General features: G+C 43.3%; 1 protein-coding gene across 10 annotated transcripts in view; it reads right to left on the reverse strand.

Annotated features, from left to right (window-relative positions):
* Positions 1–8,105: 8,105 nt before the first annotated feature.
* The window catches only part of tnrc6c1 (trinucleotide repeat containing adaptor 6C1), a 47,125-nt gene continuing 27,754 nt past the window's right edge, over positions 8,106–27,476 (reverse strand). For 8 of the 10 annotated variants that reach the window (XM_081710977.1, XM_081710978.1, XM_081710976.1 and 5 more), the window contains 18 exons: positions 23,036–25,435; positions 21,754–21,948; positions 21,182–21,345; positions 21,003–21,080; positions 20,763–20,820; positions 20,518–20,666; positions 20,282–20,413; positions 19,992–20,135; positions 19,442–19,561; positions 19,170–19,253; positions 18,629–18,887; positions 18,347–18,511; positions 17,999–18,172; positions 17,729–17,878; positions 16,526–16,741; positions 15,573–15,643; positions 15,345–15,484; positions 8,106–15,175 (listed from right to left, as the gene is read on the reverse strand). In XM_081710977.1, the coding sequence (XP_081567103.1) occupies positions 14,803–15,175; positions 15,345–15,484; positions 15,573–15,643; positions 16,526–16,741; positions 17,729–17,878; positions 17,999–18,172; positions 18,347–18,511; positions 18,629–18,887; positions 19,170–19,253; positions 19,442–19,561; positions 19,992–20,135; positions 20,282–20,413; positions 20,518–20,666; positions 20,763–20,820; positions 21,003–21,080; positions 21,182–21,345; positions 21,754–21,948; positions 23,036–25,435 (5,072 nt within the window). In that variant the 3' untranslated portion in view covers positions 8,106–14,802. The other 2 variants (XR_014122738.1, XM_081710983.1) reach the window with 2 other exon arrangements.

The following is a 27,476-nucleotide window of genomic DNA, read 5'->3' on the forward strand; positions in this document are numbered from 1 at the left end:
GACTGTTTCTTCATGACAGAGGGAAGGACCTCTCTCCAAAAAGGTTTGTACTGAAAACCAGTGCATGATTGCAGTGATCTATGCAGTTTCCAAGGTATATTTTGTCATAGATGTGATACCGTGTTGCAGGAGAGGTTAACAGAAGTTCTGTTACTACCTTCACCTATTCAGCCACATTCGTTATACACTGCCCCCGTGAATGGTTTCTTGTGAAAACAACCTAATTTTAAGGAGGGAGAAATTCAAGGTCAAAGAGGACATTTTGGAATTTTGATGGCTCCTATCACCATTAAAGTCAATGTTACTGTGGTTACTGAAGAGAAATTTCTCTAAACTACTAAAGCTACATTCATTAGAGAAGAGGGGAAAACCCTTGTGCATAATCACAGTGAGATTCCATCTAACAGTGTTGAGTTTGACTTGGCTGTGGAGAAAAATGGGGTGTCATTTGAAACAGCAGTGCTTTGGCTGTAAGTGACTGTGCGTGTTGTGCTAAACTGAGGATCTCTCTTCTCCCTGTAGCGATGCCATGGGACCGGCTGAGGTAGAGTCTCACTGGTGCCCTGTACAGGCTGAGGCAAGTCTCCAATTTTCTCTCTTTAATTCCATACAGGGGGCCCTCACAGCCTTTATGGCTGTTGGATTCCAATGTCCCCAAACTTGTAGCAAGTTTGGTGATGGCCCCTGTTCATATTCACTTTAGGGAAGTTCTATAACTAACCTATTCTGCGTTTGTTTCCAAGGAGTAACAGCACTACAGTGTGCATATTGTCAAATGTACTGTATGGAATTGTCTTTTTCTCAGAGATGGCTGTCGGTTTTAGGCTTCAAGGTTCAAATACACAGTAGCTGTATTTGAAGTAGGTATCTTCTCAGTTGGTCAGAAAACAAAGGCTGCCCAGTGCTGATCTCTGAGCAGGAGTTGCATAATGGTATTCTAGAACAGATTGCATTCATCCGATTTTAGTAAACTGGAATAATTTTGGTGGTCACCTTTTACAAATTCTTTCACCAACAGACACTTAGCTGGTTCGTTAAAACATTCTTGCAGCTTGTTCAGTAACTTAATAGGAAACATTTCATTTTTATTCTGTTTGTTAGCTGTTCTTTCAGCTTCTAATTAAATCAGCATGATGTATTAAGTAGCACTGCTGTCACAGGTTTCACCTTAGTCTTTATTCTCTTTATTCTTTTTTTAATTGCATCAAATGCTTTTGTTAGGTCAGTGCGATAGGTCTTGCTTGAGTGCCATCAGTTACTTTGGTAATGAACATAACTAGTAAAAGTGTATGCTATGAGAGTCACTACACACTTTTTGCTGTAATGTTCCCTCCCTTGCTTATAACGTATTAGCTTTTGGGTTCAAGTCATGTTCAAGAGAACACTTCAGTGCTAAATTACCACTGTAACACATTTGTTTCATACACCCCTGATATGGGCTGCAAATGCTTGGTAACCCAATATTAAACTTTTCGGTTATTTTTGGCAGATAATGTTAGAGGTGGTCTTGAGTTTTGATAGGTTAGTTACACACATACAGTTGTGTTCAAAATAAGAGCAGTGTGTTTAAAAACGTGAGTAAAGCTCAGAATCCTTATAATAGTTTTTATTTCCATGCATTGGGAACACTGCACATTATATTCTAAATCAAAACATGAATAAAAATATAAATTTCTTAATTACTTTACAGAAAATGAAGAAAAATGAATATTGGGCTGTTTAAAACATTTTTTCACAATTTTTCTTAACAAACTCAAATATTTACTGTATAAACTGAAAGATATTTAGGATTTAGCATTGCTGTGAATCACTAAACTAATATTTAGTTGTATAACCACTGTTTGAGAACTGCTTCACATCTGTGTTGCATGGAGTCGACCAACTTCTGGCACCTGTGAACAGGTATTCCAGCCCAGGATGATTTGACAGCTTTCCACAATTCCTCTGCATTTCTTGGTTTTGCCTCAGAAACAGCATTTTGATGTCCCTCCCACAAGCTTTCTCTCGGATTAAGGACCGGGGATTGGTCTGGCCACTCCATAACTTTAATTTTGTTGGTCTGGAACCAAGATGCTGCTCGCTTACTGGTGTTTTTGGGGTCGTTGTTGAAACACCCATTTCAAGGGCATTTCCTCTTCAGCATAAGGAAATGTGACCTGTTCAAGTGTTTTGAGAGATGCAGACTGATCCATGATTCCTGGTATGCGATAAATAGGCCTGACACCATAGTAAGAGAAACATTCCCATATCATGATGCCTGCACCACCATGCTTCACTGTCCTCCGAATGTACTGTGGCTTGAATTCAGTGTTTGGGGTCTGCGGCCCTTGGATCCAAAAAGAACAGTCTTACTTTCATCAGTCCACAAAATGTTTCTCCATTTCTCCATTTCTCTTTAGGCCAGTCCATGTGTTCTTTGGCAAATTGTAACCTCTTCAGCACAAGTCTTTTTTTTTTTTTAAACAGTGGGACTTTGTGGGGGCTTCTTGCTGATGGATTAGCTTCACACAGGTGTCTTCTAATTGTCACAGTACTCACAGGTAACTTCAGACTGTGTGATTCCTCTACCGTCTATTCTTCGTTCCATTCAAATGGTAGTCTTCCATTTTCTCCTTGGTCTCTGGTTTTGCTTATTTTAAAGCATTGGAGATAATTTTATCCCAGCAGCCTATTATTTTCTGCACTTCTTTATACGTTTTCCCCTCTCCAATCAATGTTTTAATCAAAGTACGCTGTTATTCTGAACAATGTCTGGAAGGAGCCATTTTTCTCAGGTTTTCAGAGAGAAATGCATGTACCACAGGTGTTGGCTTCATCCTTAAATAAGGGCCACCTGATTGACATCTGTTTTTTCACAAAATGAATGACCTCACTAATTGAACTCCACACTGCTAATATTTTGAACAAACCTGTTTCAATTAATTATTCAGTTACACAAACCCAGGAGCATGCATGTCATGAATGTTGGGTCTGATGGTTTTCTATGACTCTACTACACCTACTGGTAAATTATTTGCCATGTAGTAATATAATTTCTACCAAAAACAATGATTGATCTGGTTAGTCATATTGGATTGCTATTATTTTGAACACAACTGTAGGTGCAATGGTAAGTACACAAAGGTCTGTGTCAATATTTTGGTGAATAGTTAATTACTTGCACTGGCAAATGTCTGTTATTTTCTTTCTTCATTCTTAAGAAGGTGAAATGATGGACACATGTAAATACATAAGGTACTACTTTGGAGCCCATTAAGTGCATAGAAGTTGTATGTACTGTGTATATATAATTTCATCACAGAGAAATGTATATGCAATATGTCTCTTAGTTTAATTAACACCAAGTTTTTGAGTTGTTATAGGATTACACTCTCCCCTAAGTATTAGGTAAGTACAGCTCCTGTTGGACTCTGCACTTCAGCAGTGTTTGACACATGATTGACTAACGACTGGGGAAGTGGAAAGAAATGGCCATTGTGGTTGCTACATGATGTACCACAGAGTTTCACAAACTATTGAAAGTGCACTGCATTTTTACTCCAACCAGGCTCCCAGTGAGCATGTACCAGGTGTTCAGTATTCTTAATTGCTAAGTTCAAGCATACTAGGAGCGAAGAGGGAGAAGAAATGTGGACTGTTTCGAGGATCCTAAGGACTGGATCCAGAAACAGACATTCAGCATGTTCTAGCGATGGTACAGTGTAGGGCAATTAAACAGTCATATGGAACTGGTTTTGCTACTCCCATTGTGTGCAGACTCTAAATTTGTATTTTCTTTTAAATAAAAACTATTAACTATTTTTCTTGCTATTACATAAGGCCAAAGTTCATGCTCAGAGGAACTCTGGGGACTTTAGACTTGGTTGTTTTTTAATTACCCATCTTAATTTTCATGCAATGTCATCTAGAATTACAAATATTAATTTTAGATTGTCAAGCATTGTCAACATAAAGTAAATATTGATACATAGCTGATTGGAGTACTGCTTAGACAATCACATAATTAGGAATATCTAGAACTGCATAAAGTCTTGATACTGGTTTTGATCTTTCAGAAAGGGCTTAAAATGTTCAAAATATATCCAGTGCGGATGTCAATGTGAACATGTAGCAAACTGATTGGTATTAATGAAGCTATCTTGACTACATTCCATCCTTCTTTCTTTAGTGGTGCCTGAATCACTTTCTTTGGAGTTGGCTATATAACATCTATAGTTAAGCATGAAATAAGTAGTCATATTTTGATGATTGTGAATGCATCACCAGTAGAGGGCACCACAAATTACAGATTTCCTCTACAAATGCAATAAAGTGCACCAAAAAATTACATTGCGTTTGTTTTGTCTGTTTTTGCTTATCTTTATTTCAAATGTACCCACTGTGACTGGAGTTTTCCAAGTTCCACGTAACTGCCAATGCTGTCATGAGTAACTTAACCCAAATATACACATTCCTTGCTCACAGTGAACTTCACTGTGTTAAAAGTTCATTTGGTTTGGCCTCACGGACATTTGACAGCACAATGTTGCTTTACCACCTTATTTGGATTTTACTGGAGCAAACATTAAGGTATGTTAATACTTTCACCAAGAATTTGGAACTTGTCGGTTGCCTACATGTTTGAAAATGACATTTTATGAACTTAGAGTTCTTCAACATATAATTGTCACAGCAGCTTAAAAGTTAAGGTGACTGAGCAGCCTTTTGAGTTCTCTCAACTTTTGAAGGAAAATATTTGCCTGAATGCAATTGGATTTATTTGACCAAGGGTGTATTGGTTCAATTGTTGGTCAAAAGTTGGTTTATTGCAGCACACTGACTTTCTTGACCTTCAAACTGAAATCCTAAAAGGGTTATTTGATAATTTATATGATTTTCACTTTCATCTAAAGTTTTACATTTTGAATTCACTTATGATTACTTATTCCTGGGATTACCAAGGATTAGCCCCTTAAAGTGAAATAAGTGATTATAGACTTGTTTTTTTATGTGGAGTAAACAAACAAAAAATGGTTTCAAGAAGCTTCTCTCAAATACTGATTGGTTATATGCAGTAACTAGCTACAAATGTTTTGGAATTTTTAAATTCCCTACTATAATAAGCAATTAAAAATGAGTATTCAACTGAAGGAAAAAAAAAAGGAATAACTGGCCATGGAGGTTTAGTTTTGGTATAAGACAAAGATTTTGTGGAAACTGTATGGAACATTGTGTATACAACACTCAAACATGGCTGCTTTTTGCTTAAAGTTTGTTTATGTTTTGTTTTTTTTTCATTTTAGAAAATGTAATTCTTTAAAAATACATTAAAACTTTGAACTAATATTTAATGAAATTCTGTATGTTCAAGGCATAGAAGAGCCATCAGTAACCATCCAATATGAGCTGAACCTAGGAAAGGCTAGGCCAATTGCCTTCTACCTCTATCAAAAATCTGATCTGGCAGGTGATAAGGATGTGGTTTCTGTAACTGAGGACCAAAATGTAACTCCTGAAATCATGGGACCCATTAACATTCCTGGGTGACTTGAATTCATATTCAATAACCATTATATTTCTAATCCCAAAATGTACTAATACTGGCCTGTATAATTCTGAATTAATCACTACGACACCCAGTCATTCCAAAATGTGTCTTCCGCTCAGGAAAATTAATGGTAGGATTTAATTAAGGTTTTTGTTTTGTTTTATTTTTCTTCATTATCAGATTAGATATGTGGAGTCCAAAATATTTGGCACTAACCGCAAGTGAAACTGGTTACTGATCATGCCAATTAAAGAATGGAAAAAAAAAAAAAAAAGGAATTGTACAGTTGTGTTCAAAAATAATAACAGCCCAACATCACTAACTAGATCAATCACTGTTTTTGGTAGAAATTATATTTCTATATGGCAAAAAATATACTAGTAGGTGTGGTAGAGTAATAAAAAACCAACAGACCCAGCAGTCATGACATGTATGCTGCTGATTCTGTGTAACTGAATAATTAACTAAAAGGGGCATGTTCAAAAATAATAGCAGTGTGTTCATTCTGTGAAAAAACAGGTGGCCCCTATTATAGGATGAAAGCAGCAGATGTTGTGCATACTGGTTATAGTGCATTTCTCTCTAAAAGTAAAACGAGCTGTTCCAGATATTCTTCAGAAGAACTGTACTTTGATTAAAAAGTTGATTGGAGAGGGGAAAGCATATAAATAAGTGCAGAAAATGATAAGGGAGATCAAAGAAGGTCTAAAATTATCTGTGAATACTGTAACAATTAGAAGATGCCTATGTGATGCCAAGCTATCGGCAAGAAGCCCCCACAAAGTCCCATTGCTGCAAAAACGACGTGCTGAAGAGGTTACAATTTGCCAAACACCACATCGACTGGCCTAAAGAGAAATGGCGCAACATTTTGGGGACTGATGAAAGCAAGATTGTTCTTTTTGGTTCTAGGGGCCACCGACAGTTTGTCAGATCACCCACAGACACTGAATTCAAGCCAAAGTACACTGTGAAGACAGTGAAGCATGGTGAAGCATGGCAAGCATCATGAAGCGAGGGTGTTTCTCATACTATGGTGTCAGGCCTATTTATTGCATATTCTTGTTAAATCATGCTGAAGATGAAATGCCCTTAAGCATTTCATCTTGGTTCCAGACCAAGAAGATTAACTTTACGGAGTGGTCATCCCAATCTCCGGACCTTAATCTGATAGAAAACTTGTGGGGTAACATCAAAAATGCTTGGCAAAACCAAGCAATGCAGATAAATTGTGGAATGTAGTCCAGTCGTCCTGAGTTGGAATACATGTTCACATGGGCCAGAAGTTGGTAGACTCCATGCAACACAGATGTGAAACAGTTCTCAGAAACAGTGGTTATACAACTAAATATTAGTTTAGTGATTCACAGGAAAACTTACTATTCAAGCATTTTTCAGTTTGTACAGTAAACGTGTGAGTTTGTAAAATGCAGACACGGCTATTTTTTTGAACAGCCTAATATTCCCCTTTCTTCACTTTCTGTAAAGTAATAACATTTGATGAATTTTAATTCATGTTTTGATTTGGAATAGAATGTGCAATGTTCTCAATGCATTTGTGTGTATGAAAATAAAAGCTATTATAAGAATTTTGAGCTTTACTTTTTTAAACACCCTACTATTATTTTTGAACACAACTGTATATAATCTGTATGGTTTTTTCGTTACTTATCTTGTCCGAAGGCCAACTTTAATTTGCTATAAATCTTTGAGATGAACCTCTTCCAGATACAGATGGGCACTGCTCATGCTTCCGCCATTCCTCACTGATTTAAACCATCCCAGCAGCAGTGGTCCTATTCTCCTGCCTTTCTGCGGTAGATCAGGTAATAAACTTTAAACCAGGGATGTCCACCTGGATCGTACAGTACAGTTCAATTCCAGTCTTACTCTGGTGAATAAGAGTAGGGCTAGCTCCCTTGCTATAATTTTAAAAAGTGAATGTTTGTGCCAGATTATATTGGAAATGATGGAGCATTTCTACGTCACTGAACCCTAAATGGCTTTTCATATTTAAAAATGCATCCTGTGGACCCTGGTCCATCTACCAGCAAAGAATCCTGTTTACTGTTTCTAGTGAAACATCTGATTCATTATATACAGTTCCTAGAAAAATAAAGTCAAATTCAGATGCACATCAGCAAGGGTTAAATCAGAATGCCTGCTCTACCTTGTAAGTTTACTCAGAATCCTTCTGTTATTTCCTTTGTAGGTATTTTAAAGGACTTTAAAGAGGCCTGCCAGCACCAAACTCTGTAAATTAACTGTTTTGATTGTTAAAGATTAATACAATAGTATTGTCCATTATATTAAAAAAATGATATATATTTTAATTAAAAGGATTTATAAAATTCTGTATATGTATGCATGTAACTTTAAATATGCTTAAATGTACAGATGGTCTTTTGTCATTTCAAGAGTTTAATTATTTATCTTCTGTTAATGCTTTTGGAGTTACTAAAATACACAAAATAACCTTTTGAGACCATCTAAATACTTTGTCTTCAAAGCATTTAAATATAACTTCAAATTCTATAAACTGTGTAATTAAGAACCTCTTAACACGTCCACAACCAACTTCTTACAGCCAAGAAAAAAAGCAATTTAATAGTTTGAAAGAAGCTCCATAGTTCATGAAACATTTTTTTCGGTGCATGTCATCAACAATCACATTCTAGTATGAGGAGAGAGAAAGAGGAAAAAAAAAAAAACACATTAAAAGCCACTGACATTTTAAAATCTCAGTACAGGCATTTTCCTTAATATTGTAAATCAAAAGGCAAAAGCAATCCCATCCCTCTTCCCACCCTCACCCTAACATACAAACACACACAAAAGATAAAACACAGAGACCCCCGTCACGGGCTACAAAAAACCCACAGTGCTTTAGAATGAGACGCTCATTGGTTTAGGAATACACAGCATGGCAAAGTACTGTAATATAAGATTAATTAAAAAATGGAGATAGGAATAGGTATGGGGCAGGTGGGGGAAGGAGGCAACAAATTTAAGAGTACAATGGAAGGACACCCCAAAAATAACTTCCCACAGCCCATGAGACATGGGTCACAGGTTTTACACACCCTTACACCCCACTTGTGCATAGATCATGATCCTCACAAAACCAGCTATCTTTCAATCCTTCAAATTGATGCAGAAATGCTTGTATACATTTTCCTTGCGTAATACCTGCCACAAGAGAGAGAATGACAGAAAGGAAAGAAATAGTAATGCACAATGCTCCTGATTCCAACAGGAAGGGACCTCATGTAAGAAAATACAATAAAGATTAAAACATACAGCATTTGTATGTTATTTCACTGTCTTCTGAACAATCAAAATCATTGATCATTTTGTTTAAAATGTAAAGCAATTTTAATATATAGATTTATATATAAAGCACTCCATTTTTTAAAGTTCATTTAGAGTCCATTATTTGGTAAATATGTAACTGCTACGGATTTAGAAACAAAGGTACGTTTCTTCTTCTGAAATCCATAACCTTCAGTGCTTAATTTTCTTAATCCTTTTTTTCCCCCTCATAAAAATGAACATTACAATGGCGTGGAGTTGGTACTCTGGAACCCTTGCCTTCCTGAGACATAATCCACTTTTTCACATGTGTGCAAGATAGTGAGCAATTATATGTTTTTTTTTCTCAAAAAGGAAAAACATACAGGCTTCAATAGTCCATGAAATCAACATTGACAACATAGAAAAAAGTGAAAAACAACATGACAACACTGATCGATCCCAGAGTTCTGCAAGTAGCACAATAATCTTCATTCTGTAAAGTGTGTTTGTTATTCATGATGGAAGTATTTGTCCTTCGTGTTTTTTTTTCTTTTTTTCTTTTTAAACATTCCCACAGTAATTACCTTTTCCTCGAACTTCAGAAAAAAAATGAAATGCTTGTAAACTGTTGGTGGCCTTTCAAAGAAAAGATACAGATATAGAATAAAACTAAATAAAAAAAGCAATTTAACCAAAAAGGTAGGCACCTCTTGTAACAAATTCTTCTCTAGATGTCTTTCCATTTACAAGATTACAAGTCCCTCTACACCACTCTATGGCCACAGTTTTCATTGTTTTTCTACTTTATTTATTTATTTATTTATTTATTATTGTTATTATTATTATTTTTTGTGTTTTGCATTTTTTTTTTCCTGTTTATAATCTGGAAAAATGGTGCAATACTCATAGTAATCCTTTTCTTTTTTCATGGATTATTCCACAATAAAAGCCACTATAAGGTAGATAATCATATTACATATTTAGAAAAAGAAAAAAAATAAAATTATTTTTTCCTCAATAAATCCTTGAGTAAACATTAACACATGAATTGTCACCTTATCCCTCAGTATTTTATGTTGTACGATTAGCTGAAAGAGGGGAGGCAGACACTCAGTGCAACGCTAGAAGCTAATAACTTCTCACTACTGACTTGCAAAAAGAAAAAAGAAAAGAAAAACTCCATATACTGAATTAAACCAAAAGGTGGGAACTAACCCGCTGTATCCACACACATACCTGTTTCAACAGTTGCCCACTCATAGACAGATTAACAAACCCAGTCATCCATCCATCATACAGTACACGCAGTCTTGTGCAAACACTCACATACAATAGATGTCACTTTGCGTTTTTTTTGTTTGTTTTTTTTGTTTTTTTCTCAAACAACTGTTTATAGTTCATTCTGAACTGATGTTATCAAAAAGCTTGGAAGTGTATGAATGACAAACAATTATTACAAAAAGTTTCACATTACATTATTGGCGCTTCTTATCATTCAAGTATTTGTATTTCTTTCATTTTGTATAATTTTGATATGTTTATACTTTTTATCTGGGTACACAGAGAAAGACATAGGAGTTGGGGTTTAAATTCAGGTCTGGGAGAGTAACTTAAGGTAAGTGGAAAGAGAGATAACCAGTTATATACATACATAGGCATGTGCATGTATATCAACCAGCATGTGCATATTCTACCCAGGACCTTTGAAAGGATTGGATTTTCTTTGCACTCCCCACCCCAAACTAAGAACTGCATTCTTACACATGATTGAGAAGCCGTCTGTTTCTACTTTTAAGTAACATTATAACCTTTCTTACAGAGAAAGCTGGGTAGAGGAAGCTTTAGTCCTAAAACACCCCAGGCCGTCCATGGTGGACAGGACACGTGTTGGTAAGCCACAGGAAGAGAGCCTTTCTGTGGAGGGATCTGCTGGGTTGGTGTTCTGGTAGCTTCGCATACATCTTAAAGCAAGGCAGTTAAGAGGGGTGTTAAAAACAAATAAAAACAGGCAGGCAATAGTGATTGTTACTAGTGTCGCTTGAGTTTGAGGAAAACAAAAAAGTGTTTTCAGGGCCTTGTCCCTATTAAGACTTGGTACCAACTCCTCCTGTAGCTCACCTGGTAATGCAGGTAGAGCAAGGTGCTAGCAACACCAATGTCACGGGTGCGTTTCTCACTGAGCATAGTCACATACTCATAAATATTCAAATACGTCTGCCAAATGATGTAAATGTACCAACTTTTATGCCCCTGCCCTTCTGGACCTGGACCTGTAGACTATTCTGTTCTAGCACCCTGTACCTGGGTCAGGATAAAACTGCACAGCATCAGTCACCCTTCTACTGCTTTGGGGTATCAAAGGCTTACAGAAAGAAGCACGCTGCAGCCAGGAGTGCACTATACGTTCTATTCTTTTAAGAAATACAAGACAAATTAAAAAGACATGATTTTTTTTTTCTCTTTTCTTTCTTTTTTTTGGTTTAAACGATGATGTACCCAACATGAACCATCTACAGTGCACCCAAGTGTTCTGGAATCCCTGTTTAGATCTCAGCAGTCTTTCCAGGTGAATTTCTCATACCTGGGACAAGGTGCTACCTCTATAGCTTGATGCCAGCCTGCATTCTACCTCCCCATCACCATGCACATCTGTTCCTTTCTTAATGAATAACGAGTGGGTGGATTTTTTTGTGTTTAACATTTAAAAGTAGTATGTGGAGCATTACAGGTTACAGTAGAGTAGAAAGCCAAAAATGCACAGCAAAAGAAATACAACTCTCCACCCCTCTGCACGCCTTTCATGGACTCTAAAATCTCTCAATATTAGCAAGTGACATTCAACATTAAAACATCAAGATGTGAACCCTCTCCTCCTAAAGATGAAGTAAGCTATAATGTCTCTGAGCCTGCCCTGAGATTGCATGTACATAGTGTAAGAGATCATTCAGAGAGTAAACAAGGTCCTGATGAGGAAAGCGGTCAGGCATGCTGGACAGTTATGAACTCGCTTTGAACATTGGAGGCCACGGTAACAAGAAGCTGGTGAAACTGGTGAGCTCGATCAAAAAGCAGGAAAGCAGAGGAGGAAATGGTGGGTCGTACTCAGTTGCTATGAACATGCACCTCTCGGTCAGTCTTTGCATAGAAGAAGAGAGCTGAGTGTCCATTACCTTTTGCTTTTATTACTGGGGCGACGAGAGGTGGCAGAGAGAGTTATGCTATCGGCCCTTTGTCTTCTGTATCAGTGAAATTACAGCCTTGCTCACCGGACAGTGGCTGAACGTGCATGTTCAGAGATGGATGCGGGGAGGAGAGAGAGAATGGAACGGGGGGAGGGAGAGACAGAGGAGGGATGGAGTGGGAGAGAAAAGGGGGATGGGGGCGTTGGAGAGGGAGGAGGCAGGCTGAGCATGTCTGACACTTCCACTTACAGTTCCCCACTCCAGTACGGTTTGCCCCTAAACTCAGTCCATTCATAATCACAAAGTTTCTGTCATTCTGGATCAGCATGAGCAGCTGATGTGGCATAGCAACGTGAGCTGATGCAATGTAAGCGTAGATGCACCTCATCTTCCGAGTGTTTCTGCATATGTGCAGTGAAAGGGGCTGGTGAGAGCAGCTACCGTAAAGACCACTGCATGGACACGCACATGCGGACACGCGCGCGCACCCACACACACACACACACACACCCACACACACGCACGCGCGCACACACGCACACACAAAAAAAATAACACAAAATATCATCAAACGACATCATTAACAACAGCAATGTTGATAAAAGTAACAACACTGGCAATTCCAGAGGAAAAAATAGAACAATGAAAAGAAAAACAAAATCCATCCAACAATAAAAATGACGATCTTGTCCACTTCCAGCTAAAGTGATCTTTGCATGAGGAGAGAGAGAGTTTTAAGAGTGAAGTTGAGACGAGGTCGAGTGCTGGCGCAGTAGTACTGATGGGCCAGTTCCGGAGGAGCTGCCGCGCTGCGCCGGGCAGTTCCTGATCTGCTCTGGCAACTGGCGCCCCCGCCTGGCACAGCGGCGTTAGAGGCGGAGCCAGAGTCAGCATGGGCACCTGGGGCACCCCAGCAGATAGGCACTCAGCGGCCACACTTCTCCAGGAAGGCGGGGCGGCCAGGCACGGGCCCCGCAGGATCCGTTACCAGGTTACGACAGGACACGCCTACTGTTCTCCACACCAAAAGGCTAACAATTCTGGAGTACTGTAACAGTGATATTTACTTTGATATATAGTTCAAAGAAAACACGTGAATGCTTCAAAATCGGTCGGTCTTGGTTTTTTTTTTGTTTTTTTTGTTGTTTTTTTTTCCATTTAAACTACCCTTCATTTGCTACCATTAATGAAGTCCATCCAAGTCCACAGACTATGGAGGGACAAATAAAAAAATCCACTTAGAGTTTTAAACAGAGCATGGAGAGCTGTGTAGATTGCTTTATCTTTGCTTTTTTCAGTTTGGGCTCTCCATGTGATTTGTTGGCATTTAAGTCAGAGCCTGATGCTCTCGCTAAGTGCTATGATAAACCACCCCGTCTCTTTGTTCTGTTCTTTTGTACCAAATACAACATAAAATGCACCTTGTCTACTGGGTTACAAGAAACACATCTTATTTGGTTTGAAGCCCGTGTCCCCTTGTGTCCACTCTGCGTGCATGCTTCTGTGTGTGTGTGTGTGTGTGTGTGTGTGTGTGTGTGTATACGTGTGTGCGCACGTGTGTTTTGAGGAAGTGCTAGTGACCGTTTCACTAAGTGCTTACACACCACGAGAAGCTCCTTCTCTTAGTCTTGCACTCAGTGGATGTGGGAGGAGAGCAGTTTTTGAGTTACGCCCCCACCTCTCCCAGCAAGCTCATACAAACAAAAGAGAACGTCACCAGCATAAGCACTGTGTAACGATGGACGGAAGAGTCTGTGGCATATTGCACGTCAGACAAACATGAGGAGGACGTCCTCCTCCCCACTCCCCCAGGGAGCCATTGGGGTCACGAAAAGATTAGAGGTCACTCACGAAGCTGATGGGACGAATGAAGGAAGCGGGCTCTTTTGACCGTCTGTTCTGCACAGCACATTCCCAAGTGTTTCTTTACAAATATCTGAAGACAGTGGTTGACGCAGCCTCTCGCTTGGCCTCCTCAGTGAGTGCCAACGGGCACCCTTCTCTCCGACGGCATGGCGTGCGTGCAGGGATGGTGGCTGAGGTCTGGAAGAAGCGGCGAGCACGTGCGCGGGGCCGAACGCGGGACGTTGCCGCCCCCCTCCCCCCTCCATTGGCTCAGACACGGGAAGCTGCGTATCTCCCGGACACTTGTCTTTACAAAGCCCAGGGCGGTGTCTGGAGGCTGGGCCGGGAGACGGGCCCGGGACGCGGTTAAGGCTAGTTTAGTGCTGCAAAACAAACCCGCCGCTCCAACAGACAGATGGCGAGCAGTCTAAAGGGAAGGGCCAGCGTGGAATGATCTGTTTCTTTGGGGCAGGGAAGGGGAGGAGCTCGCCTGGCGTAGCTGGGGTGTGAACCAGGGGCTAGTGACAGGGGACTCGTAAAAATGGCAGCTAGTCTCAGTTGTAGTAAAATACACTTTTGCACAGTTTGGAGTTATAAGAGAAAGCTCATTAGTAAAGGTTTTCTTTCCTTTGTTTAGTCACTGGATTCTTCTCTCTTCTCCAAAAGTCTTACAGAATACTGCAACCAAAGCGGCACAAAAAAAGTAACACAAAAGTTCAATGAAATGATGCAAAATAAAAAGGAGAAGAGGAAGGCGTTGCTCTGGCCTCCTGTCTCTGGGTTCACAGCTCCACTAATGCTGATTATCACCACATGATTTGCTTGGTTTTGCTCCTGTGTTAAATCTTTTTTCTTTATCAAGTTTGTTGTTGTTGTTGTTTTTTTTATTCCTGTTTTCATTTGTAATATTCATAACTTTCCCCAGGGTTAGTCTGTCTTTAGTGCTCTGCACTACTACATGGACTCTCCACTCAGCAGGTCTCCAGGAAGCAGCGTATTGATTGGGGTGGGGCTGCCCACAACTCTGCCATCTTCTGAGCTGGGCGGTCCCCACAGGCTGGAGTACTGCTGCACGCCTCCCCACAGCAGCTCACTGCCCGCCTTCGCTCCGCCCCCAGCTCCGCCTCCTGCTGCCAGATTGCTGCTGTTCCAGTGGCTAATGGGGTGCGAAGTCGCAGCTGCTCCGCCCCCCAGCCGTGTCTGATTGGTGCCAGGGTTGGCCTGCCAGCTGGTGGTGGGCGTGAGGGACTGACCCTGTGCAAAGAAGCGGTTCACCTCCTCCTCTCCGGCAAATTCCGCGAGGATAGTGGTGTTGCCCAGAACGCACCTGCAATACAACGTTGGGGTGAAATCAGGCAGGTGAGCAGTCACTCTCACTCATCTGTGCATCTACGTATATAAACACAGACAGCCAAATCACTAGCTACAAGTAGGCTGGCTTGCTGCTCAGGTCAACCATAGAGTAGCTGGGTAAGAGAGAACAGGGCAGCACGCACATGTGCAGAGACTTCTGGGCCTTGGCAGCCTCGTCCTTGGAGCTGTAGCGCACCACAGCGTTGCCTTGTGTCAGGTTCAGGTGGAATGTGATGAGCGGTCCATGCTGCATACACAGCGTCCGCAGTGTAGAACCATCAATCTAGACAAACACACACAGACACACACACTTTTTAAAGATGTGAAGGTTAATTATTATTCTATTATGCACTTGTATGTTAATCCTGTACCTGAGGTGTAAGGTTCCTCAGTACCAGCCAGCTACTGGTCCTAGTGGAGCTATCTGTACTCCATGTGGTACCTATTTTACAAATAAGCAAAAGGTTGACGGACATGTAAGGCAAGACAGATTAATTTGTTTAGTACATACTCATAGGTATAAAAAGTGCTTTATGTAAGAGAGAATGATAAAATGAAAGGTAATAAATAGGTAAGAACACTGGAATAAGATCCATTCAAGTAAAAATCAATGAAAATTAGATTGAATAGTGAATTAAAAGCCAACGCTAAAATAAAAGTGCAGCACACAAAGTGCAAGGGCTTTGATACCCATTTAACGATATAAATAAAAAGCAATAAAGACCCTCCTGTCAGTCTGGCCGCTACATCAAGAATCAGAATCACTGCTTCATAAAGCTTTAGCCTACTGTACTGTTTAGCCTATGGATTGGGTGAATCTGTTGGCATTAGGTAGTAGGCATTAGTTGATGGTGAAGTCATTAGCCAGTAAAGCAATGCTTAATAGCTATGGCTAGGATGTTGACACTTGGACTAACAAGGTAAAGGGTTTCTTAAATCTATAGGTTGGAGAGTTGATTTCATTTAACACCAGGCTAGCAAGGAGACTGAACAACCAATAACACTGTCGATCAGATCTCCTAAGGTCCAATCGGATAACTAACAGTTCTGCTGAAATGTGTTAATTTGCTGCTGAAATGAGAAAGACTGTTTTAATCTGCTTAATGAAGCATTTCTGTGCCATTTTCTATGTGGTTTATCAGAGGGATTAAGACCAATGCTACCAGAAAGATCATCCAATATCACACCACTCCAAGACAGATAAGGGAAACAGAGACATGTTCCACATCAGAGTGAGACAAAACACGACCCCACACAGACACACACAGGTACCAAAAGAAAAACCTGATGAGACACACAGGGCAGTAGTTCCACCCGGCAGTACCTGAGGAGTAGGAGCTGCTCCAGCCGGGGACCAGACCCAGGCTGCTGCCCCCCCATGTGGAGGAGGGCTTGGTGTTGGTCAGGCCTGGTGGAGGGCGGCTGGGTGCTGTCGTGCTCCTCGGCCCCTGAGGCACCTTCCACAGGTCGTGGGACAGAGAGGCCTGGGTGTGGGCAATGGGCCCAGGGGACCAAGTGGACTTCATGTCCGACAACTTGCCTGTGGAGTGGGTGACTGAGTGTGAATACATCTCACTACATCCATGTGAACGCGGAGTGATGTAGCGCTGTAGTGGAGTGGGTTTAACAAAACTCCGGAAACTATACACAGTAACTTGTGAAGGCGATCTCACAGCAAAGTGATAAACAAGGAAGGAAGTTACCAGGGCCGGAATGCACACAAGGTCCGATGTGACTGAATACAGAATTCCCCTCGACCCTCACCTATCCAACTGCACACACAGCGTGCTGGTTACCACGCCACACATCGGGAGTCTGTGTCACTAACACTGGGAAACGTTAGGGGTGAGAATGTAAAACAGGAGAGGGGCCACACTCAGCTGAAGGTAATTACTTTGATACAGTGCATGGAACAGGCTCACTTCTGGTAGAGGTGAAGGGGAGGTGGGGCTAGTAACTAAGGAAAAGGGCGGGGTGGGGGATTCTGGGAGCTGTGTCGTCCATCTCAGGGGAAGACAGACTAAAAGACCTACTGAAACCACTGACTGGCCAATCACTGGGGGAAGGCACAGTCTCACTCATACAGGAAGTTGGGGAGAAGCCTGGGACATGTTCCAAAACAAAGCAGGCAAGAATACGAGTGGGGGCAGGGAGGAGAAACGGAAAAGACGGCAATAAATGAAAAACGTGATGCTGATGACTGTTTTTTAAAAATATTTCATAATGTGCGGTGTAGGGTTTCTAGTATTACTTCTCTGTTGAACAAAAAAATGTCGCAAAACAATCTCAGCAAAACCTCCCCTGGAGCAAAAATATAAGTGAAACCAAACTGGCTCAGTCAAAATAATATCTTCATTCTGCTTATAATAAAAGCTTTTATTACACAGAAGAAAATCAAACCTAGCTATTAGCATTACTACTAATTAATATAAACTAATACAAAATAAAAATTTTAAAAAGTGGGCAAAATCCCTCAAGGCAGTATCAGTTGTACAGTTGAAAGACATGCATGTAGGAGTTCTCATACCTCCGCTCCTGTCCCGGAGCAGGTAGCGGTTCACGTCCTGAATGTTGGTGTTGATGGTTGGGCCGCTGGGAACACTTCCTGGGGTCACATTGGGGTCCGTTTCAGGGTCGATGTTCTGCAGTCCTTTCCAGGGCACTCCCGGGCAGAACTCTGTTGGGTTTCACAAGTGGGCATATTAAAGAGTGAAGAGAGCGCCTGGGACAACACGAGCAGGCGTAGTTCAGACGTGTCCGGTGGTGCTGAGGGCCACTGCGTGCAGCAGGTACTGACCTGGCGGCCAGTTGATGTTGGTCCCATTGGAGATCTTGTCATTGGCGCTCTTTCCCTGGCCCCAGTTGTCCAATGGCACAAGGGGACTGGCAGGAGACTCTGAGCTGGGGATCAGGTTATAGGGGCTGTAGGAGTCGTCTAGAGGGGGCTTACCTGGGGGTGCGAGGGTAGGCCCTGTAGGGATGGCACATGGAGAGAGGCACACAAGAAAATTTGTATTGAGGCATGGGGCCAAGCGTGGATCATGCGTTTTGTGTCAGGGCACTCAGCGCCAGCTGAACTGCACCACATTTGATGACTTTGCAACAATACTTTGGCAAGAAAAGGAAAACGTGCACATGGCTGTACCATGCTTGCTGAGGCTGGGCTCCATTGGGGAGGAGTTGCCAGAGAGGTTCTCCATGGAGTTGGGGTGCGTCCACTGTGACAGGCGTGACTGAGGCTGAGGAGAGTCCTTCATGGACAGGCCACCCACCTCCATGCAGCTTACATTCATGTTGGGGTTCAGTCCAGCTAGGCAGGCAAACAGCGAGAAGCTCTCAGGACAAATAAAAAAAATTGAGAGAGAGAGAGAGAGAGAAAAAGAGAGAGAGAAAGAGAGAGAGAGAGAGAGGCAGAGACAGCACTCACCGAGAGCATAAGGGGTGAACGAGTTGGGTGAAGACTGCGGCTCTTTGGTCTGCAGGTCGGAGACGGAGAGGCCCGATGGCTGTTGGTGGGTGGGGAAAGTGTCCAGGGCTGATTTGCCGGCGCCGGGGTGCAGGCTGGGGTGCGAGGGGGGTGGGGCCTGTTGCTGCTGCTGCTGCTGCTGTTTCATGAGCAGGGCCTGGGCCAGCTGCCTCTGGTGCTGCTGGATCTGCTGCTGCATGTTATTGATTGTACGTGCAACCTGACCAGCACAAATTATGCAGAGAGACACACAGCGTCAAGGCAGGACAGGACCATGCGAGTGTCCAGATGGCATTTAGAGAACAGCATTAGCTCCTACACAACTCCTCCCTTAGATGCCATTGCTAATGTTCAGACATTGAATGAGTACATTTTTTTTTTAAAAAGTACAGTAATTTTCTTGAAATGGTTCCACCATTATACATAAATATTGCCACAAAGGATCATGCATCAGGGTGTCGGGGTACATGCCCAGTAGGAACGGGCCGGAACATGAGCTCACCTGCTGCTCCTGTTGTCGAATGGGGCCGGAAACATTGCGCTGCGCCTGCAGCATTTGCTGCTGAATTTGTAAACGCTGGTACGCCTGCACAAACACGTACAAAAAAGGCCACATCAGAGGCAACTCTCTCTAAGGCCAGGCTGACGAAGCGCTAGACTGCAGTCAGCCGCAAGAGAGGGGAAGTATCTCAGTTATATGAAGCTTGCTTGTCTGATCTTAACGTTAGATAGCAGTGACATGAGGGTACAGTACCGCCACCTGCTGGAACTCACCAGTTGCAGCTGGTAGAGTTGGTTCAACAGGGTCATATGCTGAGGGTTTATTGGTGAGGTTAAAAGTGCAGGGTTGAGACCAATGTTTTTTGCTGCAAACTGTAAGAGCTGTGCTTGAACCTGGAGGCAAAACAGGGGGAGTTCTGTTCACACAATGCATCCTTTAATGGTAAAACGTTTTAATTAGTCATTTCAGGATGAATAATGTATGCTGTATTAACATACAAGAAAAAAAATAAATAAATCAGCAAATATGTATAGATACTTTGTGTATGGAAGGAAGGATATTCTTGAAAAATTGTATCTGATTTTTTTTTTTTTTTTTAATGGACTTGTCAGCAGGTGTGCCGGAGCAGTCATCACACACTCTTTGTTCACTGCCAAGTTCACGGCAAGTTCAATTCTTGCCTTATCTGGCACACGATCCAGCCAATCATGCAGCCGAGAAGGCATTTTCTAGTGGAATCAGTTGTGTTAGATAAAGGTTTGAGCTGAACGCTGCAGGAAGGAAGGGCTGGTGCATGCGTTTGCCCGTGCGTGTGTGTGGCACCTGAGGGGAGAGAAACTGAGGCACTTGAGTGCGTAGACTAGGCTGGGAGGAGTTGAGAGGCGGCACTGTCGGCTGAGGAGGTGGCTGCTGCTGCAGGGCTCGGGTTTGTGCTGCTCCGCTACTGCCAAACATTCCACTCTGCATCTACACGCACACACAGGAGAGGCAAAGTAAGTTTATTTGTATAGAACTATTCAGATATCGTGGCAATTCAAAGTGGGTGTGGGCCCACACCATGGAAATGGAGATGTTTTTCAAGATGGCTACCACTGCTCCTTTGCCTGACCCACCTGTCTGTTGTTCAAGTTTTGCATGGCGACCCCGAGGCCCTGCCCAGGGAGGGCAGCTCCGCCCAGTGGGAGCTTCAGGCTGGGAGAAGGCATAAACGGTGAGGTTTGGGCATCTTCCGCTAGTCCTCCATCCTACAAAAGACAAGGAAGGATTCACAGGCTCAACAAGCTGTTTGATGTAAAGCTCTGCGTCAGATTTAATTCTCAAACACTGCAGAAGCAGATGTTTCAACTACCTTATCCAGGAAGGGGGGGCGGTCTGAGGGGGATTCTTTGGAGATGACCGAAGGTCTGCAGCCCATCGGTTTGTTGACGAGGCCGTTGTTGTAGTCAGACATTCCCATCCCCCGCTTATCCAGTTCGGTCTTCTTCTCTAGTAGGGCGCCTGCAATGGAAACGAATGCAAAGTTTCATACTACACTTCCCAGTGGTCAGGAACTTCATTCTAGCCCAGCTGTGAGCTGAATGTGGTAGAACATACTCATGGCCTGGTCCAGGTTCATGTTGTTGCTCTTCAGAGCCTCCTCCGCAGGGTCTCTCTACACAGCAACGTGCGCATAGAACAAAGAAACAAACACCAGGATCGATTAATTGCACACCATGACAATTTGTCAACCACGATTAACACAGGACAATCCTAAAGCCTACTTCGTACATTACTAACATTACAGTTGATGAAGGAAAACAAAAACTAGAACCGTTTAATAAGGGATATACACACAGGGAAGCCCATGTCTGTGAGTTGCTTGATGAGACGGTTCATCACCCAGGCGTCATCCTGTTTGTTAGGAACCTTGCCCTGCAAAAGAGAACAGACAGGGCAGTTAAGAACAGTCGAGAACAGGCATCAAAAGGTGGCGAATGCAGAAGGACGACCACTTCTCCTGGCTTCCGACTGACCTTCTGTGGGCCCTTCTTAGGCGGGTTGCCCCAAGAGCTGCAGGATGAGTTGCTCTCCTGAGAGGCAGTGCTGTTCCACATGTCGCCCTCCTCTTGCTCCCACTGCCCAGCCGACAGGCCTATTTCCTCACCGCCTCCCCAGCCGTCTTGCATAGATTTAGGGGCTAGAGAAACAGTTAAACAAACATGATTCAGAATGATGCAACCTTTCAGGTAAACAACTTGAATCATGTTTGAGTTACGTGAGGGTTCACCCAGATCTGTGTTCAAGAAAGTAATGCAATGTAAGACCATGCAGTACTGTCACTTCAACAGCAGAGGCCAGTATATTTAAAAAAATGTAGAACCCTATCTGCCTAATGAAATGGGCTGACTGTACAGTATTGAAGAGGACTGGTTTAAGACAAGAAATGCTGACATATGAACTTTGTTCATTTTTATATCTTACTACTACAAAATAGGCAGTATCCATTTAAGCTATTGTACAATAAAACTTCTAAATTCATGTAAATATCAGGTAGTGAGAAACCAGCTGAAACAGCATGTGAGCATGCCGGGCAATGTAAGCAAACCTGGCTTGCAGGGGGCAGGTCCTGGTGGCCCATTGCCCCGGCCATAGCCCTCAGGGCTGCTCTCACCCCAGCCCCCACAGCTTCCATGGGGTTTACCCCAGGCTGATGTTCCATTGTCAACATTGGCTGCAGGGGGTGCCTGCTCTCCCCACGAAGGCTCAGGCTTGGAGTGGACATTAGGCATCTCTCCCCATCCTGCACAGAGACAGCGGAACTCTGGATCAGTGGGCCGACAACGATGGCAGTATTTTGCATGAGGCATGTGACAAAAGCAGAACAATGTACTGTTTTATTTAATCATTAACTCAACACTGCCATCACAGAAACCTGCAACATGCAAACAGACCCGCAAAAAGTTTTTTAATGTTAAAACCTTTAGATTTGTTTCACGGTTACTTACATTTATGCAAACACACAATAATTAAAACCAATCATTCTAAAGTCACAGGACAAAATCAATAATTCTGAAAGGAAACAAGTTAAAAGCATTAGGCCTGCAAAGATGTAGAGTATACTATTCAGAAATTCCTTCTCTAAACCTTACTGCTTAAATGGAACTGTCAGCAGAAAGTGCCGAGTGCAGTCCAAGCATACGGCAGATGATGCCTGTTTAATTTTTGGCACCAGCTGGCCTAAAAGGCAGCCCTCAGGATGCCAGGTCCAGTCTGGCTTGGCAGAGTTGCTGAAGATCAGGAGACAGCAGAGGGCGTCGGACCTTATCCAGCACCCTGCTGAGGCTCTATGTAACTGCTCGCAGATGGCGACCCAACTCTAATTACACACTTCCTTCCATCTCAAACACACCATGTATGACTGTTCTTGTAGAGAATATGTAAACAGCATTTTTGATTCGACCCATAATAAAACACCTCTGTCAGACATGCATACATATACTGCTGGGAGAACAAGGACGGATCGCTTTCCATATGGGGAAAGAGGAACATTTGGTAAATAGCTTTTGTCATAGTGCAAATCAAAAGCAGGTATAAGAATTTCTGTTAACAGGGCTTAGGGAATGCTAAAAAAGAAAGTCAAGATCTCTACAATCGGTTTTGTCTCAGATTATTTGTGGTCTGCGGACGTCCGTACCAATATGCTGTTGATTTGGGAAAACAGGTGGTGAGATCGTTTACTTGGATGACACAAAAATCTGTTTGTATCTGCCCTCATTGTCTCCACTTCCCTTCAATAGCTTGTATTGTAAAATTAGGAAAAACCTTTCCACAAATGAGCTCCAAAAGGCCTAATTAGTACAGGATGGAAAACAAAGCAATTCCCTTACCCGGATTCATGATGGGGGCTCTGCTATGAGTGGTCACAGTTTGATGTGGGCTTGTATTGTCAGGGGAGATGTGGTTATTGGCTGCATTTGGACCTCCATGGCTGTGGCCTGGCATAGGAGGCTGATTATGGTGGGTGTGGTGGTGATGGTTGTTGGGAGGATTGTTGGCATTTGCAGGGCCTGTTTTACTCTGCATTCCAGGATTGTTCCTATCCCAGAGGTTGACAGTCTTGTTATAGCTGTTTGGATCACCCCAAGCTGACGTGCCATCGTCAATTTCCATCTTGCGCCGGATGGAGGTTGGGGAGGGCTCCTCCCAACCTGTGGGCTCTGCAACGTGATTATGCTTAGCTCCTCCCCCATTACCTCCAGTCCAGCCAGAGCCACTCTGTTTAACGGAGCCAGCTCCTCCCCATGAACCCATGCTCCCACCTGCACTATTGCCACTGCCACCCTCCTGAGGCTTGTTGCTCCATCCCTGTGCTGGGGCACTGGAGCGCTGTGTATCTCCCCAGTTTCCTCCGACTCCTGAGGTGGAATTTCCCCAACCACGGTGGCCCTCTTTCCAGCCCGGTCCCTCTCCTTCCCAAGATGAGCTGGATGGCCCATTCTTCTTCCCTTCTCCAGAATCACCCCATTCACTGCCAGCCCCACCATCTCCTCCAGCTCCACTCCCCCATCCATGGGATGGCTTAGGCCCCTCACCCCAACCCTGAGGTTTAGCCTTGGAATGGGAATCTTCCCAGGTGGGAGACTTCTCTTCAGAGCCCCAGGACTGTCCACCTTTTTGGAGGTTGCCACTATGGCCTCCAGGCGGGGGGTTACCCCATCCCCCACCACCAGAGGGGACTTTCTTGGTGCTAGTGGTATCCCCCCATCCAGACCCAGTTTGTGAGGATGCAGGCATGGCTGTCCCCCAGCCTGATGTAGCTGCAGCTGCAGGGCAGGGACCCTCACTCTTGCCCCCAGAATCGGGCCTGGACGCAGTGCCAGAATTTGGGTTGGCATTGCTGGGAGTGGGCGGTGGTCCCATTGTAGGTGCATTTGAGGATGAGCTCCAGGCTTCTGTCCCAATATCATTCTTGCGGTTCGAACGAGCAGCTTCCTCCGTCTCCCAAGCAGTGTGCTGACGCACAGGGGTCTGCCCCCATCCAGTGTTGCAGAGGACCCTCGGGTCCATGTCCTGGGCAGGCAGAAGAGGAGGGGCCATGTCCCTTGAGGAGCGGTCCCTTCTGTGAGGATGTCCATCCATGCTGTCGCTGCTTCCTTCACTGGCTGGGGCATTGGCCCCACTGCCCCAGGAGTTCAGCTGCTGCTCTTGAGTTGGAGAGCCTGCAGACTCCCAACACTTAGGCTCATTGCCAGAATGCTTGCCCCAGTCCGAACTGGATGAGGCCTGTCCCCAGCCAGCAGTGCCTGAAGCTGCTCCTTGCCCCCAGCTGTTCCCCGAGTCCCAACCTGAGTCCTTGGAGGCACTGGCAGACTTGGCATCTCCGTTGCCCCAAACGGATCCCTCCTCCCCATTGACCTGTGAAGTTCCTGCTGAGGGTTGGCCAAAGGAGCCCATGGCCACAGGGGTGACGCTCCAGTTAGGCAGGCCATGGCCAGGGCTCACGGGCTCCTGTTTAGTGTGATTTGGTCCATCAGTGTTAAGGGTCTGTTCGGAGCTAAAAGACACGTTCGTGGACGAGGAGGAGTGTGGCTCAGAGGTGTCAGCGGGGACCATGCCCCCCCACGCACTGCCACTGCCACCACTACCATTGTTACTGACAGAGGTTCCATTGGCACCACCCATATTACCACTGCTGCTGGTGCCGGTGGGTGGAGCACCTGGTGGGCTACAAAGATTAGGAGGAGGGGGGTTGGGTCCTCCAGAGCTGCCACCTACGCCGGTCCCTTCATGTCCTAGGACTGGCCAGGCTGAGGGGTTGGCGTTGGGATTCAAGTTCAAGTTAAAATTGGAGGAGCCCCAAGCCCTGGCTCCCATTGGTACATTACTGCCATCACTTTTCCCTTCTCCACCTGTGGCAGGAGATGGGCTAGAGCCCCAGCCTCTGTTGACCACACTCTGGCTGGAGAGGAGGCCTCCTGAGTGGCTGGTATTGGCTTTACTTGGATGATTGGCGGGGAAGTGGCCTTGCTGGCCGGCCCCTGTGGCCATACTCATGCTGTTTGTGCTGCTGCTGATGTCACCAACACTATCAGTGTCCGAGGGGCATCCTGCAGGGGTGTGGCTTTCGTTGCGAGAAATGGAAGGCCACGCCTCAGTATCACTTCCGTCTATGATCAGTGGATCCCAGCCGCTGCTGGTTGTGACTATAGTGGCACTGCGATTGGTGGGTGTATGCCCCCAGTGGGAATTCTCATACTGCACTGCCTGGCCACTCTGTAGGGACAGGTCTGTAAAGAGAGAAGAGACAGAGACAGAGTGAGGAGGACAAAATGGAAAAAAATTGGAAGAACAGTGCTATTTTAAGGAATAAGAAACATAATGCTGTTTTTTTTAAGCATTCATGCTCTTTATACACAATAAAAAAAAATTATTTTATAAAAACTGGAGCTCACATCCCATTAAAACAAGAGTGAAACATAATCGGATATACACTGCCTGGCCAAAAAAAAAAAAAAAAAAAGGTCACCACCTGGATTTAACTAAGAAAATAGGTAAGAGCCTCCCATTGGATAATTACTGCATGGGTGATTATGTTTCAGCTGGCAACAAGTAATTTAACCCTAACTGATGCAGTGTGTAGCTTCTTATTTGTTAAACAACCATGTCGAAAGGCACATCCTGTGGTCGTGGAAAATATGTTAATCTGTTTCAGAAGGGTCAAATTATTGGTATGCATCAAGCAGAGAAAACATCTAAGGAGATTGCTGAAACTACTAAAATCAGGTTAAGAACTGTCCAACGCATTATTAAAAAGTGGAAGGACAGTGGGGAAACATCATCTTCGAGGAAGGAATGTTGTTGGAAAAAAATCTTGTATGATCGTGATCAGCGATCACTTAAATGTGTGGTGAAATCAAATCGTAGAAAAACAACAGTAGAACAGAGGTATATGTTTAATAGTGAAAGTAAGAACATTTCCACACATACAATGTGAAGGGAACTTAAGGGATTGGGTCTAAACAACTGTGTTAAGAAAACCACTTGTCAGTGAGGCTAACCAGCAAAAACAGCTTCAATTTAGTAAGGAGCATAAAGATTGGACTCTGGAGCAATGGAAGAAGGTCATGTGGTCTGATGAGCCCAGATTTACCCTGTTCCAGAGTGATGAGAGCATCAGGCTAAGAAGAGAGGCAGCTGAACTGATGCACCCATCATGCCTAGTGCCTACCATACAAGGCAGTGCTATGATCTGGGGATGCTGCAGTTGGTCAGGTCTAGGTTCAGCAACGTTATGTGCCCGAAGAATGAGGTCAGCTGACTACCTGAATATACTGAACAACCAGGTTATTCCATCAATGGATTTTTTCTTCCTTGATGGCAAGGGCATATTCCAAGATGACAATGCCAGGATTCATCAGGCTCAAATTGTGAAAGAGTGGTTCAGGGAGCGTGAGACATCATTTTCACACATGGATTGGCCACAAAAGTGTCCAGACCTGAACCCCATTGAGAATCTTTGGGATGTGCTGGAGAAGACTTTGTGCAGTGGTCCAAATCTCCCATCATCAATAGAAGATCTTGGGGAAAAATTAATGCAACTCTAGACAGAAATAAATGTTGTGACATTGCAGAAGCTTGTGGAAATGCTACCACAGCGAATGCATGCTGTAATCAAAGCTAAAGGCGGTCCAACGAAATATTAGTGTGTGTGACCTTTTTTTTGGCCAGGCAGTGCATATTATGACTCTACGTTCTTTGAAGATGTCAATAATTTTATTTTATTATTCAGGTCATTATAGAATAAAATGTTCAGGAATTTGGTAGACCCTTTTTTTTTTGCTCATAGTTACATGTCAGGAACCATGCATTACAAAAATACTATCATTTAAAAAGATATCTGCAGTATTTTTTTTTTTATAGAAAAGGATATGCAAAATTGGTGTTATACACACAGCCAATCACTTTATACCTTTTTCAAATGTAATCAAACACCTAAAAAATAAACAGATTTTAAAAAGTTGCTTTACTGTTATAACAATGATGTCCAAATGATTTAGTAGTATGTTGCCTTTAGAAAAGGCATCTAGGTCCTAATGCACTACTGGTTCTAAGTGCTGGTTCTGATGCAGCCACTGCTATCACCACAGAGCTTTACCTCTGTGCTGGCCTGAGGGACCAGAAAATATACCATTCAAAGAAATATTTCAATGTTACATTTTGCAATGAAATGGTGCATTATAAATGCCCCATATGGAGCCCCTGATTCAGGGATGTTAATTACTTGGCGAGGGCCGCCCAGCTTGACTGGCATGGGTCCAGCTCGGTGTC

The sequence above is a fragment of the Electrophorus electricus genome, chromosome 3, assembly GCF_041902795.1.
Source record: "Electrophorus electricus isolate QZ-2024a chromosome 3, ASM4190279v1, whole genome shotgun sequence".
Classification (NCBI taxonomy): domain Eukaryota; kingdom Metazoa; phylum Chordata; class Actinopteri; order Gymnotiformes; family Gymnotidae; genus Electrophorus; species Electrophorus electricus.